General features: G+C 40.9%; 1 protein-coding gene across 1 annotated transcript; it reads right to left on the bottom strand.

Moving 5' to 3' along the window:
- Positions 1–229: 229 nt before the first annotated feature.
- Positions 230–9,092, bottom strand: dhcr7 (7-dehydrocholesterol reductase). Its single transcript, XM_050049386.1, has 8 exons — positions 8,973–9,092; positions 7,926–8,034; positions 3,982–4,204; positions 3,780–3,870; positions 2,957–3,170; positions 2,617–2,821; positions 2,213–2,344; positions 230–1,874 (listed from the first exon to the last, which is right to left on the bottom strand). The coding sequence occupies exons 2-8, from the start codon at positions 8,030–8,032 to the stop codon at positions 1,410–1,412; spliced, it is 1,437 nt and encodes a 478-aa protein (XP_049905343.1). The 5' UTR covers positions 8,033–8,034; positions 8,973–9,092; the 3' UTR covers positions 230–1,409.
- Positions 9,093–15,687: the final 6,595 nt, after the last annotated feature.

Genomic DNA, 15,687 nt, shown 5'->3' with positions numbered 1-15,687 from the left:
TTATATGTTCTTTTAGCTATTTTGAGACCACATTCACAAATAGATCGACTTTTTTATGTAGGATTCATTCATGATCTTTACTGATACATTGCAAAATCTTTCATTCCACCTCCTGACCACTGATTTACCATCAAAGTGGAGAATATCACGACAACAGTAACTGCAAGAATGAATGACCAAAAATGTTGAAATGAGAAGGAAAGACACATTGTTGGGTGGGAAAAAAAAGTGTGTTTTGTTACTTTATCATCATAAGAAAGGCAGTGCTGACATGAGGAAATAAAAACAAACATCAAACAAACATGATGATCGGACATATAAACAAACATTGAAACATTGCAAGGCTTTGATCAACTAAGCACACTGGTTTAACTCACAGTAAATACAATGATCCAACTTGAAAGTTTCATAATGCTTTACAGCTTAAGGGAACATCAGAAAACACAGGAAGTGCTGTTTGTTGCTGTTAAAGTTCAGTTTAAAATGGTTCTTATAGTCTAAATATTTAAACCTGTATATAACAAGGCTGATTTATGTGAACATGCCGCTCTCAACCATAAAGAGGGAAATTCTTACCAACTAGACAAGCGATTACCTAATGTAAGTGTCTCGTAACATAATGGCAGTTAACAAATCTGAGGATTGAGACAAACAAAGACTACACAACTATTTATGAAGCCAGTCTTGCCAGTGGAGGCGACAAGGGCAGCAACAAAATATTATATAGTCGATACAGATGCATAAATCTATATGTTTTATGTTTTTCAGTCACAATTACTCAATTAGTCTGAAAATGCAGAGAATAATGAAAAGCCTCCATCATAGGCTACCTGAGTGCTTATTCATCAAAGCAACAGACAAAAAACAACAGGTGTATATTTATGACATAAAATATAAACTTCTCATATTTGAGAAACTGGAAGCAGTCATGTTTTGTCTTGATAAACTGCTATCAAACTGACAAACTGCATTATGGGAATGTCACAGCATTGCGTAGAACAATCGTAGACACCAGTCTACCACAGAACGGTTTCTGTTCCTGATTTTGGCTTCAGCTGGTTTAAGTTGTGCTTGAGCTTACTAACCTCAAAGATATAGTGTACTGTTATTAAAATGTGTTGTTGGTCACAGCATAATGAAAGCAGCAGAATAGTGTTTAAAACTGCCTTTACTGAGGCAGAGGAATATAGCAATAAAGTGTCTGTACCTGCATGTACACATGTACTCGTGTGTTAGAAATACATACAAATTCTTCATAATGTATCTTGTTAAAATGTTCACTGTGGTGTATCCTTGACAGTATAAAACACCCCTCATGTTTCTCCTGCTACCCCATTAATCTTAATCCTAGCCCCACCCTACCTTACTTTCTCCCCACTCCCACTCCTTTTTCTCTCATCCCTTTTTTTTTAAAACACCCCAGGAACGAGCCGGTAAGGCACAGCATCTGTGTAGCGCTTCCAGTCCTTGCCGTATTTGCTGCTGCAGCGGTGCTCGTCACGCACACAGCGGTGGACCAGCAGGATGGTCATGTAAACAATGTAGAAGTATGGGAGTATGTGACCGAAGCCACAGGCGGCGCAGTAGGCCAGCGAACCCATCAGGTCACCGGTGTAGTTGAAGTGCCGGGCCACTCCCCAGAAACCTGAAGTCAGGAGCTTGCTGTGGTGGAGGCCACCGTCACCAGAGTGGTACGAGCACTCGATGTACGTTGGCTTCCGGCCCCAGATAGAGCAGGAGCCCTCGGTGCGCCGGAACAGGTCCTTCTGGTGGTTGGTGGAGCGGAACACGTAATATCCAACCAGGCCGAGTAACAGGACAGCCAGGGCGTGGGCGTTGGAGAGCTGGACAGGGTGGTACACAAGGTACAGACCCTGCAGAACCAAAACACATTTAGTTACACTTTCTTAAATTAATATACTATTTAAATGCCCATGCTTAAGGGTACAAAGACACTCACACTTTCTCTTCCTTTTTTAAATTTCAGTTTGATTTAGATGCTTTAATTTTAAAGCTGAATTGGATAGTAACAGTTACAATAGTGATTATGTGGATGTGGTAGGTGGCTTGTGACATTACTCCGCTTATAAAAAGCCACACAGCTTTAAGTACAGAAATTTACACATGACGCAACTATAAACCACTGAATATTTCACATTTACAACATAGTTATTACAGCATGTGTGTTAACATGCGTGCATCTGTTTGTTACCTGCAGTGTGTAGAGGTATGGCAGCCACACACAGTCTCCCCAGCCCAGATACCATCCAAAGTGGTCATGGCAGATATCAATGGTCTTCAGGTACCACGCCTCATTCCAGAAGAAATCCAACACATAAATGGCCTACAGGAAAGCATAAAAGACCCTTCATTATTATGACTCAGTGAGCAGTGTCTAAAAATGTCACTTTTATACTTAAACGGAAGCTTCAGAGTCAAGAAATTTAAGCTTAATGATGAACATTTACGTTTAATAGGGCTGGATATCGTCATGGATCTCCTGATAATGATTTTAAGTCCAGAATTGTTTCATTTTGTTTAATTACTTGATGATTCAGTTACATCAGATAAATACCAGTGTTACATACATTGATAGCCTTCCTCATTCTACCTTACCTGCAGTACATTGACCAGGATCATGGAGTTGGTGACATGTCCGTACAGTTCTTGCTGCTTGGCCATGTAGGACAGATTGATAAGAGTCCAGGCTACGATGCCGGGCCGGCCATTGAAGAAAAGCTTGAAGTCAAACCACTTGCCAATGCGTGGGTTGAACTCAATGCCCATCATGTAGTTGTAGAAGACGTTCCCTGTAAACTTGCTGTAGAATCACAAGAAAAAAAGGTAGAAATACCTAATACATAACTAGTTTCTTTTAAGACAGACATGCAACTTTTTTGCAGTAGATATGTGCTCCAGCAACTTGTCATTGTGTAACATGTGTATCGGTACTCACCAGTCTTCAGCATTAGTGGGAAACAAGTAGGCCTTTATGAAAGCAAAGGTGGACACAGCATAGCCCAGTATGTTACAACACCACATCAGGGGGATCCAGTTGTCGAAGATGATGGTGGGAGAAAACCAGTGGAAATACTGGGCGTTGGCAAACCACAGAGCATGAGTGATGAGCCAACACTGCAGCCCGTTGATCTCATACTTGTTAATCAGGCCTGAACAGAGAGACAACACAGGAGGTTGGGTTTTAATACATACTGTCTGGTTTGATAATGAAAAGTGTTTATAGAGGGATTAAATGTTTTGTTTTCTGTCACTACTCCAAAAGAACCAAGTCAGTTCTAGGCGAGGGGGGAAAAAAATCAATACAGCATCGTATTGTGGTATTTTGCAAGGTGATATTGTATCAATACACGGATGCCAACTTTTGGTACTAGAACAAAAAATTCTATTGCTTTTTCACGCCACTAGATGGTGCTGATGTTTTTTTTTCCTGATGGGGTCAGCAGAGGTCTCAGTCAGCAGCATTTGGCAGGAAGTTCATCAAAACAAAGATGGAGGCATCGGAAAAAGAAATCAGAAATGGGTGTTAAAATCTGCCAGCAGTTAATTTTGTCAGGTGTGTGTACAGTATTTCGACTGGGTAATTGCAATATGTTGCAATATACTGTATCGCAATACTCAGCATATTGCAATATCATACTGTGGCAATATCATATCATGGGTCCTCTGGCGATTCCCACCCCGAGTCAAATCGGTGTAAAACTGGACCTCTTAAGTGAACAAATGTTATGGACTGGTGAGTGTGGGTGTGGGTTAATTACCAGCTGGAGTTCGTGCTCCATCCTGCACTCCACCAACATAGCCAGGAATAAACTTATGAGTGACATCCGGAATACACATATACAGGAACACCTAGAGGACAAAGCAGCCTGTTTTAACATTTGGAAAAAGCTGAAGACAATGAACAGTTTGTGTGAGTTACACCCACCAAAAATTCTACTGCTTTATTTTTCTTTTCCTTACCTGGAAGGCCACCCAGATGGCATATATCTTGGCAGCTGACCAGTTGAAGGAGGGTGCCCGAGCCCAGATGGAGAGCAGCGTGGTCTCTCCTTGGTACAGCTCAAACAGGGGCTGGGTGACAGAGCACTGGTACTGATCACAGGCCATCACGAAGTAGAAGACAATAAAGGGGGCAAAGCAAAGGAGGCCAATCACACTGAGCAGGGAAAACCAGTCCACCTCCCTGAGAATGAATCAGATAAACATACAGTATGAGGGCACTTGAGTATTAAAGCAGATTCAAGCTGTGATTGTGAGCACTGTGTATTTTATCAACAAACATTAAGAATGAATTCTTCTCATTGATATAAATTTCTCTAAATTCAGACTGTGTGAGGTCCTAATGTATCACATAGAAAATCAGATTAAGTGTTGGAAGATATGATATAAAAAAAAAAAAAACAGAAAAGGTTTGGTGCTGTTGCCAATACATTTCTCCTAAAGAATGAGAAACTTTCTTGATTTCCACGTATGACTTTAACACAAAAAAGGGGCAATCTCATATATGTCTTGACAGCTGATATGCATTTTTACGATCTCAAATATGAAACACGAAAGTTTAAGCTCTGCATTGCTATTTTGCAAATATGAAATGATTGATACTGTGATTAATTTCTCATCCTAAACAATGTGGGGCAATGAACTTTGCCTCCTTGTTATTTTACATATTTACATATTTTATATTCAAACAAATGTTGTACTTTCTCAAGGATGATGTGGACAGTAGTTGGTGGTGAATGACCGTATTTAATACTTAGCATTTACATAACACTGACAAAAAAAAACATGACCCTAGTGTTGCACGGTATACCGGTACTAAAATAGTACCGCGGTACTAGAGTATTCCAAATGGTACTATACTGCATTTGGAAAATACCAGACTTTGAAATTGATTCAATTCATTAATTTAGTTAATTTATTTTACTCATTTATGCACACAAACGCCTTTCTTGTTCCTATTGGAGCACAGATTGTGCAAGTGGTGTGTAAGACAGCACCTGTATCAACATTCGCAGCTGGCGCACGTGAAAAAAGACAAGAGAAAGTCTGCTTCGCAAAGGGAGACAACACGAGACAACACAAACTTGGTGGAACATTTGAGTTACCAAACCGTGACGTCCGTACAGAGGTACTTACCGAACCATGATTTTTTTTGGTACCGTTACACCGCTACTATTTATTGTTCTAAAGGTTTGTATCCAAAAGGACTTTTCCTTAGGAAAAGTACAGAAGAGTATCGAAAAGTATCGAAATTCATATTGGTATTGGTACCGAAACAAAGATTTTGGTATCGTGACAACACTACATGACCCCAAATGTATTTTTATTATATAGCTTTCTTGTGTTTCACATGCATAACTACAGTGACTGTGTATTGGGTTGTGAGCGCTGCCAAAACGTAAGTGACCTACACGTCATACTGTCTGAACACATCCTGTTTAGACACAAATGGAGCACTGAGGCTGCTGATGCTCTTTTAATGTGCTTGCTCACGACACACCTCCACATTTTCAGTGAACTTCTCACCTCTAATGACGGGAAATGCACGGGTGTGACTGAGAGGCCGTTTACACGTTGCCGGCTATTTTCATAAACGGACATTTCACCGTCTCCGTTTTCAAAAAGATCTTCGTTTACACTTACCCGTGTATGTATACACAAGAGCATGCCAAACCTGTAGGTGGCAGTGTAACGAGAAGCTCAAGCCTTCCATGTATCCTTTGTCACCATAGCAACATAGGTCGCACTTTTGACACAGGCGCAAGTTCCGGCGCATACTGTGATGTCGGCTGCCTATAACTCCGTTTATCTCCGTTTATCTCAGTTTACATGCAAACACGCAACTGGAGTTTTCCAAAATCTCTACTCTGGCCAGAATTTTTAGAAAGACTCGTTTTCAGAGGAGAAATCTCCGTTTGCGTGTAAACGAAGGGCACAAACAAAGAAAGATGTCTCCGTTTATCAAAATCACCGTGTACGTGTAAACGGCCTCTAATTACACTGATGCTGTCCCAGTGAGACTGCATGCTGAATACCAAAGCCCTTTAGGTATAAGGATGTTTATCAAGTTAACATCTCTTCAACCTCTTTTAACCTCTGACTTACACCACGTTTACACATAGCCGGGTATTTAGAGAAACGAATATTTGCCCCCCTCCGTTTTCAATAATAACATCGTGCACACAACATCGTTTTCAAAAATGTTGTCATTTACACGAACCCGGATAAATACGCCGTCGAGCGCCGTCATAACTATGCCAAACCTATGGGCGGCAGACGCCGTCGAGCGCCGTCATAACTATGCCAAACCTATGGGCGGCAGTGTAGGGAGAAGGATGAAGCAAGCCAATCAGAATCCTCAGAATCGACAACAACAACAACAACAACAACAACAACAACGAATAAGNCGCCGTGAACACTGTGTATTTCATTTTGAAAATTAACCGGATGTTTTATTTTGTTTCTGTGCACGACTTCCTGCCCCGCACGATCTGCTCTGTGCTGAACTGCTGCGTTGTTCTCCAGCGTCCGGCAAAAATAGAAGTCCTGCGTGTCTGTTGCTCTGAAGTGCCGGAGCTGAGACGGAGCTGGAACGCAGCACAGCCGCAGCCGGTGGAAACACAGACATTGACTAGAATTGAATTCTATCGGCTCCGCTGCCGTGCCGGAGCGGAGACGCAACCGACACGCATCTGGTGGAAAAAGGCCGTAACAAAGCGTTTGCACAAACGTAAAAATGAGTACCACCTTAACAGCATCCATGATCAGTAGAAAACATAGGTCACTCACATGACGTCAAGCATTTGCTGGCGCATGCTGTGACTCAGAACCTAAAACCCTGTTTCACCCAGTTTAGACGGCAACACAAAAACGGCGTTTTCAGAAATCTCCACTTTGGCCGGAGTTTTTACAAATGATCGTTTTCCGTGAAAAAAACTCCGTTTGCGTGTAAACAAGAGGCCAAACCACATGAAAATATGTGCGTTTTTCCTACGTGTAAATGGGGCATTAAACCACTGTGTTGTCAGATTGAATGGAAAAAACTTGAACAACAAACGTCAAGTAAAGGATGCTTTTATGCACCAGCAACTAGTAAGAAAAAAAATAATGAAATATAATGACAGTGTGGTAAAATATGCCATTCCTGTTAAGAGCCTTTAATTAAAACACGGACGCGCTCCAAGGAAACTATGCATTAAACTCTCTGAGTCCCTGTGCTGACATCGCTGTCTGGTATCTAACCTGGGGACTGGGGCTGATACAGGGCCACAGAAAGTTTCGCTCCGGGGCTGAGGGGAAACAACCTTATTTGGCAAAATAAAAAGGCTAAATATTAATTTTATAACTTCATTAGCTATTGCATACTATTTCTGAGGGAATTATGATAAACTATGATAATCTTCCTGTTATGCACCAAGACACAAAACACTATTTTCTTTACTGTAGGAGGTCATAAGGACATGGGGTCAGCAATCCATCATCATCACCAGCGTTCAGCATTCAGCTGTACCTGTGTCACAGAGAGGTCTACCTGTTTTTTTTTTTTAAATTTAGTAAGTAACCACAATGAAATACAGAACAAACTGAAAGAGTTATGGCATTGAAGAATGGCCACAAAGGTATTTTTACGGAACATTCTGATGTCACAGTGAAGTTGACCTTTGACCTTTTGGATATAAAATGTCATTACTTAATCATTTTATCCTATTAGACATTTTTGTGAAATTTAGTCATAATTAGCGTATGAATTCTTGAGTTATGGCCCAAACCATGTTTTCTAAGTTCACAGTGACCTTGACCTTATTGTTTCCAGCCTGGAGACAAAAGAAAAAAAGAAGTTTTGGTTTCTGTTTAGTTTGCTGACAAAATGACCATTAGCAAGCTGTGACATAACATCTACTCACCATGCTCTCCCCCACTGTGCTGGCTGTTCCTGCTGTTCAGATGATTTTCCATTGGCACTGTGCTTGGTTCGTCTCCTGGTGGCCTCCATGGCTGCTGCACCATTCATTTCTGGTGAAGGTTCAGGTTGTCAGGTTAATATGATCAGTTAATCAGCTGCACGCTGTACTTTGTACACTACAGTACTTTTAACACCATGCAACAAGTGCAACAAGCAGTGGCATTCACCAAATATAGGGTACAATCAATTGTTAATAGCACCAATGAAAGATAAAAAAAGATGTCACCTTCTCTTTTTGAGTGTACTCTTTTGACATATGTTCCAAAGTGAACGTGTTATGACAAGTGTTAGCATGTAGGTGAGCTCTGCAATCAAACATTTATAAACAGATAATGAGATAAGATGGGAAGTTAAGTTCATGTTGCCCATGGTGTTGTGACATAACAAACTGGGCCTTGAGTGGAGGTCAGCTTGATAAAACAAGCTTATACAGCAGGCAATAGATACAATGATGCCAGCATATTTAATACACTGAAATAAAGTTCTGCTCTCTGCATCTCTCTTTTTCAAACACACATGCACACGCACACGTACACACACACGCACACACACACACACACACCTCTGGAGCAAAGGTAATGCTGTGTAGGCTGGAAAAACAATGTGCGCCAAAGCGACAGGAACAAAACAGCTCTAGTTGGTTAGAGTAAAAGACTTGTAGCCTCTGTGATTTGTCCAACACGTCAATGCTCGGCATGTTGAGGTTAAATATGTAATGTGGGAGGGGGAAGCCCACTCTTACATAACGTCAACAAAAACGTAACCTTTCATTGTTTTTCGAGTATGTTCAATAATATGACTTTAAGCACTTGCACGCGCAGTTTCTCTGACGAAGTTACCTCGAGTAACTATCGCCTCGCGACCAACATCCTTGAACGATGCTATTTAATTTTAATACCGAAATAAAGGACATAAATTAACGTTAAAAACACGTTAAACCGCACTGTGACTCTGTTAGAGATGCAGTATTATACCGTAGCTCACTCACCCGTATATTACAGCCAGACAGCGGGAGCGGCAGGCTGCAGGGCTCTTCTTTCCTCCTGGGCCAGGTGCTGCTGATCATGTATCCGTTGAACAAAACTCACCGTAGCTCCACAGACTCCGCCCATAACGCCACTACACATTAAAATTTAACCAATTGTATCCGTGCAAAGGCGGGCCTGGGGAGTGTACTGGTCTCTGATTGGACAGTACTAACTGGAGCCACCAGCGCCTCACAAATAGACCAGTGGTTGAAAGGTTTCACCAGGATGCACAACTGGCTACATTATGAAAGAGCTGTCATCATAATACCTTTGTTATGTAGCCAAACTCTGGTCTTTGACATATACTAGGTTTTAGAATAGGTTTTCATATTAGGATGATACCAATGAGCCATTAACAGCCAACTACTTCTTTGATAATTCTAAGTGTCTCCTTAATGCATTTTGTAGACAACATAAATTAAATTATAATGATTTCAAAGCAATGAAATGCACGGACCAGGAAACCAAACGTAGGTTATAGGTGTGTGTCCTTTGTGAACAATTCATTTACCATGTATTTTTTGTTTTCCTATATTTTTTCAACCCACTCTACCCAGAGTTGAAGAGTAACTAGATACATAAATGTAATTAAATTGAAAAATAAATGTAATTATAATCTGTTACAGTTACCAATCAAAATGTTGGTAATTACAAAGGGATTGCAGCTGAATTTATTCTTAAATAAGTTCAGAAAATTTGAGAACAGCGCCATCAAGATTGGGGATGTTGATGTTGAAGTTTGTGTTTCAGTACTGGAAATTATCAAATCAGAAAAGGGCTCTAACATTACTGTCTAGTGTCAACATTGACATCATTTATGTTTATAGGACTTTCTAGTTTCATTGCCCTGTTTAAAACATTTGCTTGAAAAGTAATCAAATGTGGTAAGTTACATTATCTTGATTAAGTAATTAAAATAGTTATATTACTTAGCACAGTGGTTCCCAACTGGTCCAGCCACAGGGTCTAGATTTATCCTTAGCCATTTGCTAGAGGCCCCACTGTTTAACAAATTCAGCATCATACTTGTGTTTGGCCATGTTGTTGAGATTGTTTACTGTCTCTGTCAAGTACCTGCTGGTCAGTCACTCACTCTAGCAGAAAACAGCACTTCAGAATAAAAGCTCTATGCTGCAAATGCACTGTACTTAAAATAAGTGTGATTGTTTTTTACAAACTTGGCATGTTTGTGAGTCACTTGCGGCCCATTCAGAGTTGGCCCGTGACCGACTTTCAGACCACAACCCACCAGTTGGAAACCACTGACTAAGTACATCCTAAACATGGTAACTAGTAATCTGTAACCAACACTGTGCAGTTGTTAATGATAAATGTTGTGTGGGGGATTCACAGAAATTCTGTGTGATGTAAGTGAGCTTTTGTTTCCAGGTGCATGGCCCTATATAAACCACTAGAGGGTAGTACTCAGCTGTGACATCAACTGGCATCTGCTTAAAATGAAAAATGCAGCTGCTGTTCAGGTTGTGTCAACGTAAGTCCTTAAATGCCCATACACTTGCTCTGTTCAATCTGCTGTGAGAATTTATGCAGGGAGCTAGGTCTTCCAGTTGTATCTTCATAGTGAGACAGGAGCATTTCATAGCCAGCCTCCTATAGTAAACATCAAAACACTGAGATCTTCATTAGCCCACTGGTTTTGGATGTCAGGGTGCCATGGATGGAGGCTGGTGGCTGGGAAGCAGTCCATCTATGCCCCTGTGTGTGATCTTTCTGGACATTTTTACTGATCTCTCTCCAATCAGCGTAAGCACTGTGAAACGTCCAAGTCAGTGTGAATCAGTCAGAGCGGATTCTGAGATGACGGATTCTTGGACTAAACCTGCCAAGAACAAAGAGCAGTGAAAAACCACCAGAGAGAATCAGATGACTCACTGCCCACATTTGAATGTTATATCACATCTCAGTCATGTATATGGGCAAAAGAAAAGTGATGGAGGGAGAGGAGAGAATCCTGTTTATTTTTCTATCCACTTTTGGAATGTGTTGAAATGTGAACAGTTGATTAGGGGTATACTTTCTCTACGCTGCTGGCTCTAATATTGGGAGCGGGGATACATTCCTGTCTCCTTACTTGTGGCTTTTTGTGCTGCATTAGACATTCCACCATCATTATATCCTCTTCATGTAATTAGCATACTCATTCTGAAACTCTTCAAGGCTCCGACCCTGCTGGTAAGAAATGCAGCTGTGTGCTCACTGGGCAGTAAATGGTTTTATTTCAGTAATGTTAGGAGGATATTCTTTAACAGAAATAAGACAAAAGAACAAAACCCTGACAGTGGTTCTTCTCCAGGTCTGCTGGTTCCCTACAGAAGAACTTCTGCAGCAACATCTTGCATCATCAAACGATGAAAATTTCCTTTACTGCACTTTTAAACATTCTTCTAGATCTATTAATCTTCTTATTTCCCTCAGCGACTCCCCTTGTTTTTGTTTTGTAGCAGTTCTCTCTGTCTGTGTTTCTACAGTCCTTGTTCTGTTTCTCTCTTTTCATTCCTATAGTCTTTGATCAGATGCCTTGTTGCTATGCTGTACCCAGACGGTATGATGTATCTGGGCCAAGCAGCAGACATCACCGCTTTACAATGTGTCTGAGACAAAGAAAAGATGTTGTGCTCTCGGTACCTTTTGTTACCTTGTGGAATTTGAAATTTGATGTAAAAAATGCCCAAGTCTGCTCGGAGGGATATTATTTATCGAACGCTTTTAGTAACCTGTTTGACATTTTGGAATTTCTGTAGACGTATAGATTACAATTCTACTCCAAATGAACCACAGCACAGTACATAGCAATAGTATACAATTTGATATAGCTCACTGTAAGCAGACTTAGTGTCCTGCCCTCACTGCTTCTTTATAAAAACTGAACAGCAGCCATATTCACATACACCAATATAGGGCAGTTACTTTGTCTTGCCCTAACAAGAAAAATTGAAGGTTTAACTAATAACTTTAAAGTGTCTCCTAGTAGGCTATGCAGTACCAGTGAGCATACTAGAAACAAGGGCCCTGGAACTGGCTAAACTGTAGTTGTCGTTATTAATGACAGTACCTCCTATTCTGACCGCTGAAAGGTTTAGGTTTATTAAATCGGTACAGGATGTATGTATGTGATAAAAGGTCTGCATTATACTTAAAGGGACAGTTCACACCAAAATCAAAATCTCTTACCTGTAGTGCTATCTATCAGTCTAAACTGTTTTGGTCTTAGTTGGTAAATGTTAGAGCTACACACGTCATTCCCAGGTTGTCAAATAGTGATGCTTTGTCACACCCCTCTGCCTCTCATAGCGATGCATAGGACACCCTTTAGCTTCTGTATGTGACACACAGCTGAAACACATTACAACACAGGGTTAATGTTTTGAAACAGTCACAATTCAGTTTAATCAACAAAACGACAAGGTTAGGTTTAGAGAAAAGATCATATTTTGCCTTAAAATAAGTAACGTGACAATAAATACTTAGGGTGAGTGACATCGGTTCATGACGATCATATGTTAAAACAACACTGACTTATTGACGAGCTTATGACGGTGCAAGATGTAAACATCAACCAAGACATGATATCTGGAAACAGACATAACTATTGAGTTTTTTGTTTGTTTTTTTGGTGTTTTGAGCACCACAAGCCGAGTGCCATCTGGTTCCATTATGTTGGAGTGAAGGTAGATATCTTGACGGCTGATTTCTACAACAATCAGCAACTCACACCAAAACAATCTAGACTGATAAATAGCACTACGGTTAAGAGGGAAAGTATGTAATTGTGATTTGGGAGTGAACTTTTCCTTTAAGTGCAGTTGTAGCTTTGTACAATGATGGTAAAAACTACATTTTGCCCATGTCTAGAGAACCCAGTACAAGACTGCTTCTGGGGCCACTGGTGAATGACGTGAAAGGTGCATTTAAAGCATGTACGTTGATCAAAACACAAGCTGAAGAATGGAATACTATTAAGCTAAATATGTGCAGATTATTTTTACGATGCCTCGACATGAAAATGGAAAGTGTGTGCTCTGTGTGTGTGTGTGTGTGTGTGTGTGTGTGTGTGTGCATGTGTGTGTGCACATTTGTGTGATCAATATAAAAAGAGCAGGCAGTGGCATGTGTGTGTGTGTGTGTGTGTGTGTGTATGTGTGTGTGTGTGCGTACCACATATGTGGGTGGGAGGGCAAGTTGCCTGACAAATCTTACCCTAATCAGCTCCCCTGGGACGGTGCATGTGTGTCTGTATGCATAACAGTGTGTGTATGCACGTACAATATTCGGAATATATGAATATTGTGTATACACGTGCTGCTGGATTGTGCACATTGGTGTGTGTGTGTGTGTCCTTTTGTTGGTGTTTAAGTGTCTTACGAAGGCCTATGCTGTATCAAAGACGCAGCGCAACATGGCTCTTAAATAATTTACTATAAATGAAAGTGAAAAATTAATGAGAGCAGATCCTCTCTGCTGTTGTCCTGATGTAAATGTCCTCCTCCCCTCTCCTGCTTAGTTAGTCTCACTATCAGCATTGTCATCCAACATTAAAATTCAATTCTTTGTCATTCAATAATCTCACCACCTCAGAATGAGTGTTAGCATCGGGGCCCTGGTGTTAGGGAAGGAAATGTGAAACGGCCTGCTAAGAGAGTGATGTATGGGTGAAGAATATATATGAGAGACTGATGAAAGGACTCAGCTGATCCATTCTGCTGCTGTGTGTCTGATCCAGTCACAGCTTTCAGACTGAAATGAAACATTTTCAGGCTAGTTCTCTGTGCTGTGATGTTGCTGTTCTTTATTTTCACATGTACTCTGCCTTCTCCACTACCTGACCTCTGAGGTTTTAAACTCTACATTAGGGGGAACTTAAACATTTATCAGGCCAAGGACCCCTACAATATAATGTATAACATAACATATAATGTATAAAACTCAGTTGCATTTTAAACTGGGCCTACAATAACATGTAAGCCAGCCTACGGTTTGATACATAACAGTTTATCATTAATATTGTGTACTGTAAATTTAATGTTTTTTTATGTTTGTTTGTTTGTTTTTTGTTTTCTTTTTGTCCATGAATGGTCCAATTAATCTTTGTTAATAATATGTTGGATTCATGTTAATTTGTATTTTCAGACATATTTAAATTTTTGAAAAAGAAAAGAAAACTAAAACTTAAATTAATTCAGCCAATAAAACAATACTTTTGCTCCCCTCCTGCAGTAACTCTAAGGACCCCCAATTAAAGACCCAGGCTCTACATTATCAATCAATAAAAGACTGACCACTGTTACTAGATTCATCATTATACTGTATCAATTCAAGACTAATAAAACCTGTGTAATTACCAAAACATGTTAGTGAATGTAATGTTTTGAGGAGAGGGTTTAATTATGCTATCAGTAAAATAATACTCAATTCAACCCTTACTGGATAAAGCAGGCAGAGAAAATGAATAGATGGATACTTGTCTTTATTTCATGAAACAACTGTTTTTGCACATTTCATGTTTACAATTTTCTCAGTGTAGCATCGCTTAAAAGAATACTCCGATGATTTGGGAGTTATGCCCTTTCCTATCATTTTCATATTGAGACAACATGATCGTACAGACACAATTGTGTCTGTACGTCCAGTGGCTGGGTCTCAGCAGTTAGCATTGCGGCTTAGCTTAGCGAATACAATTGAAGTCTATAGGGGGTCAGTAGCCTGCTCGGTAAAAGTGAACAAATAAACATTATAGGAACCCTGAAGCTGGCACTTCTGCATGTGCATTTAAAATAAACATGTTTAAACGTTAATTCGAAAAAAACGAGAGTCCATTTTAGTCGTTTTAGAAGAAGTTTAGTACACGGAACTATAGTGTGTTAACGTCCTGCGTTGTGATCCGCGGGGGAACTGCCCATTGGTCCGACAGCCCATTTGTCCGACATCCCATTGTTCCGACCATATTAAACCCATTGTTCCGAAGTCCGTTCCGAAATCATCATGATGCCCTGTGGTTAAGGTCTGGTTAGGTTTAGGCACAAAAACCACTTGGTTAGGGTCAGGAAAAGATCATGGTGTGGGTTAAAATGAAAAAGAAAGTGACAAACACATAAGCTGTGAGCCTGCTCCGCGTCAAGCCTTTCCCAGCTGACCCAGAGCCGGTGGCGGCGCACCATCAAGGCAGAAATACGCCCGCCGGGAGCCATTCAGCACCGCGGACCGTCGGACTAATGGGATGTCGGACCAATGGGCTGTCGGACCAATGACATGGACCAGAAGGGATACACCGGTGAGCAGGCACAGGCACAGACGTAGCCTCTAAACAAAACTCAGTTGTTTATTTAGCCTTACGATATCTCCGGACTATAGTAGCTGCAATGGACGACTTTGAACGCAATTTTGAAGAGTTTCTTGTAGCAGACACAGATCCAGAGCCGTACCTGTTTGAGCCGGAGCATACAGATGAGGAACTCCAGGTCTTGGATGCTGAGTGGGCGAGAAGAGAGGCTGAATCCTCCGAGGCAGCGGAACAGCAAGGGGCCGAGGGGAGACGGAGGTCAGGGGAGGATTGGTGGTGTAGCTGTGGGGCTTGCCAACCTATGCCTATGGAGGTGGAATCATTTTGCTGCACAGAATGGGATTTGGTGCTACCATCGTTGGGGAGGCTAGAGATAT

This window comes from Epinephelus moara, chromosome 1 (genome assembly GCF_006386435.1).
Source record: "Epinephelus moara isolate mb chromosome 1, YSFRI_EMoa_1.0, whole genome shotgun sequence".
NCBI lineage: Eukaryota > Metazoa > Chordata > Actinopteri > Perciformes > Serranidae > Epinephelus > Epinephelus moara.
The sequence above is the reverse complement of the archived record's forward strand: the minus strand, read 5'-3'. Positions and strand labels throughout refer to the sequence as shown.

Excerpts from the sequence above, each read along its gene's own strand:
- dhcr7 (XM_050049386.1), bottom strand. The coding sequence starts at position 8,032 with ATGAATGGTGCAGCAGCCATGGAGGCCACCAGGAGACGAACCAAGCAC. Across the intron at positions 2,345-2,616 it reads TCCTGGTCAATGTACTGCAG|GCCATTTATGTGTTGGATTT; the intron begins GTAAGGTAGAAT and ends GCTTTCCTGTAG. Across the intron at positions 1,875-2,212 it reads CATACCTCTACACACTGCAG|GGTCTGTACCTTGTGTACCA; the intron begins GTAACAAACAGA and ends TTGGTTCTGCAG.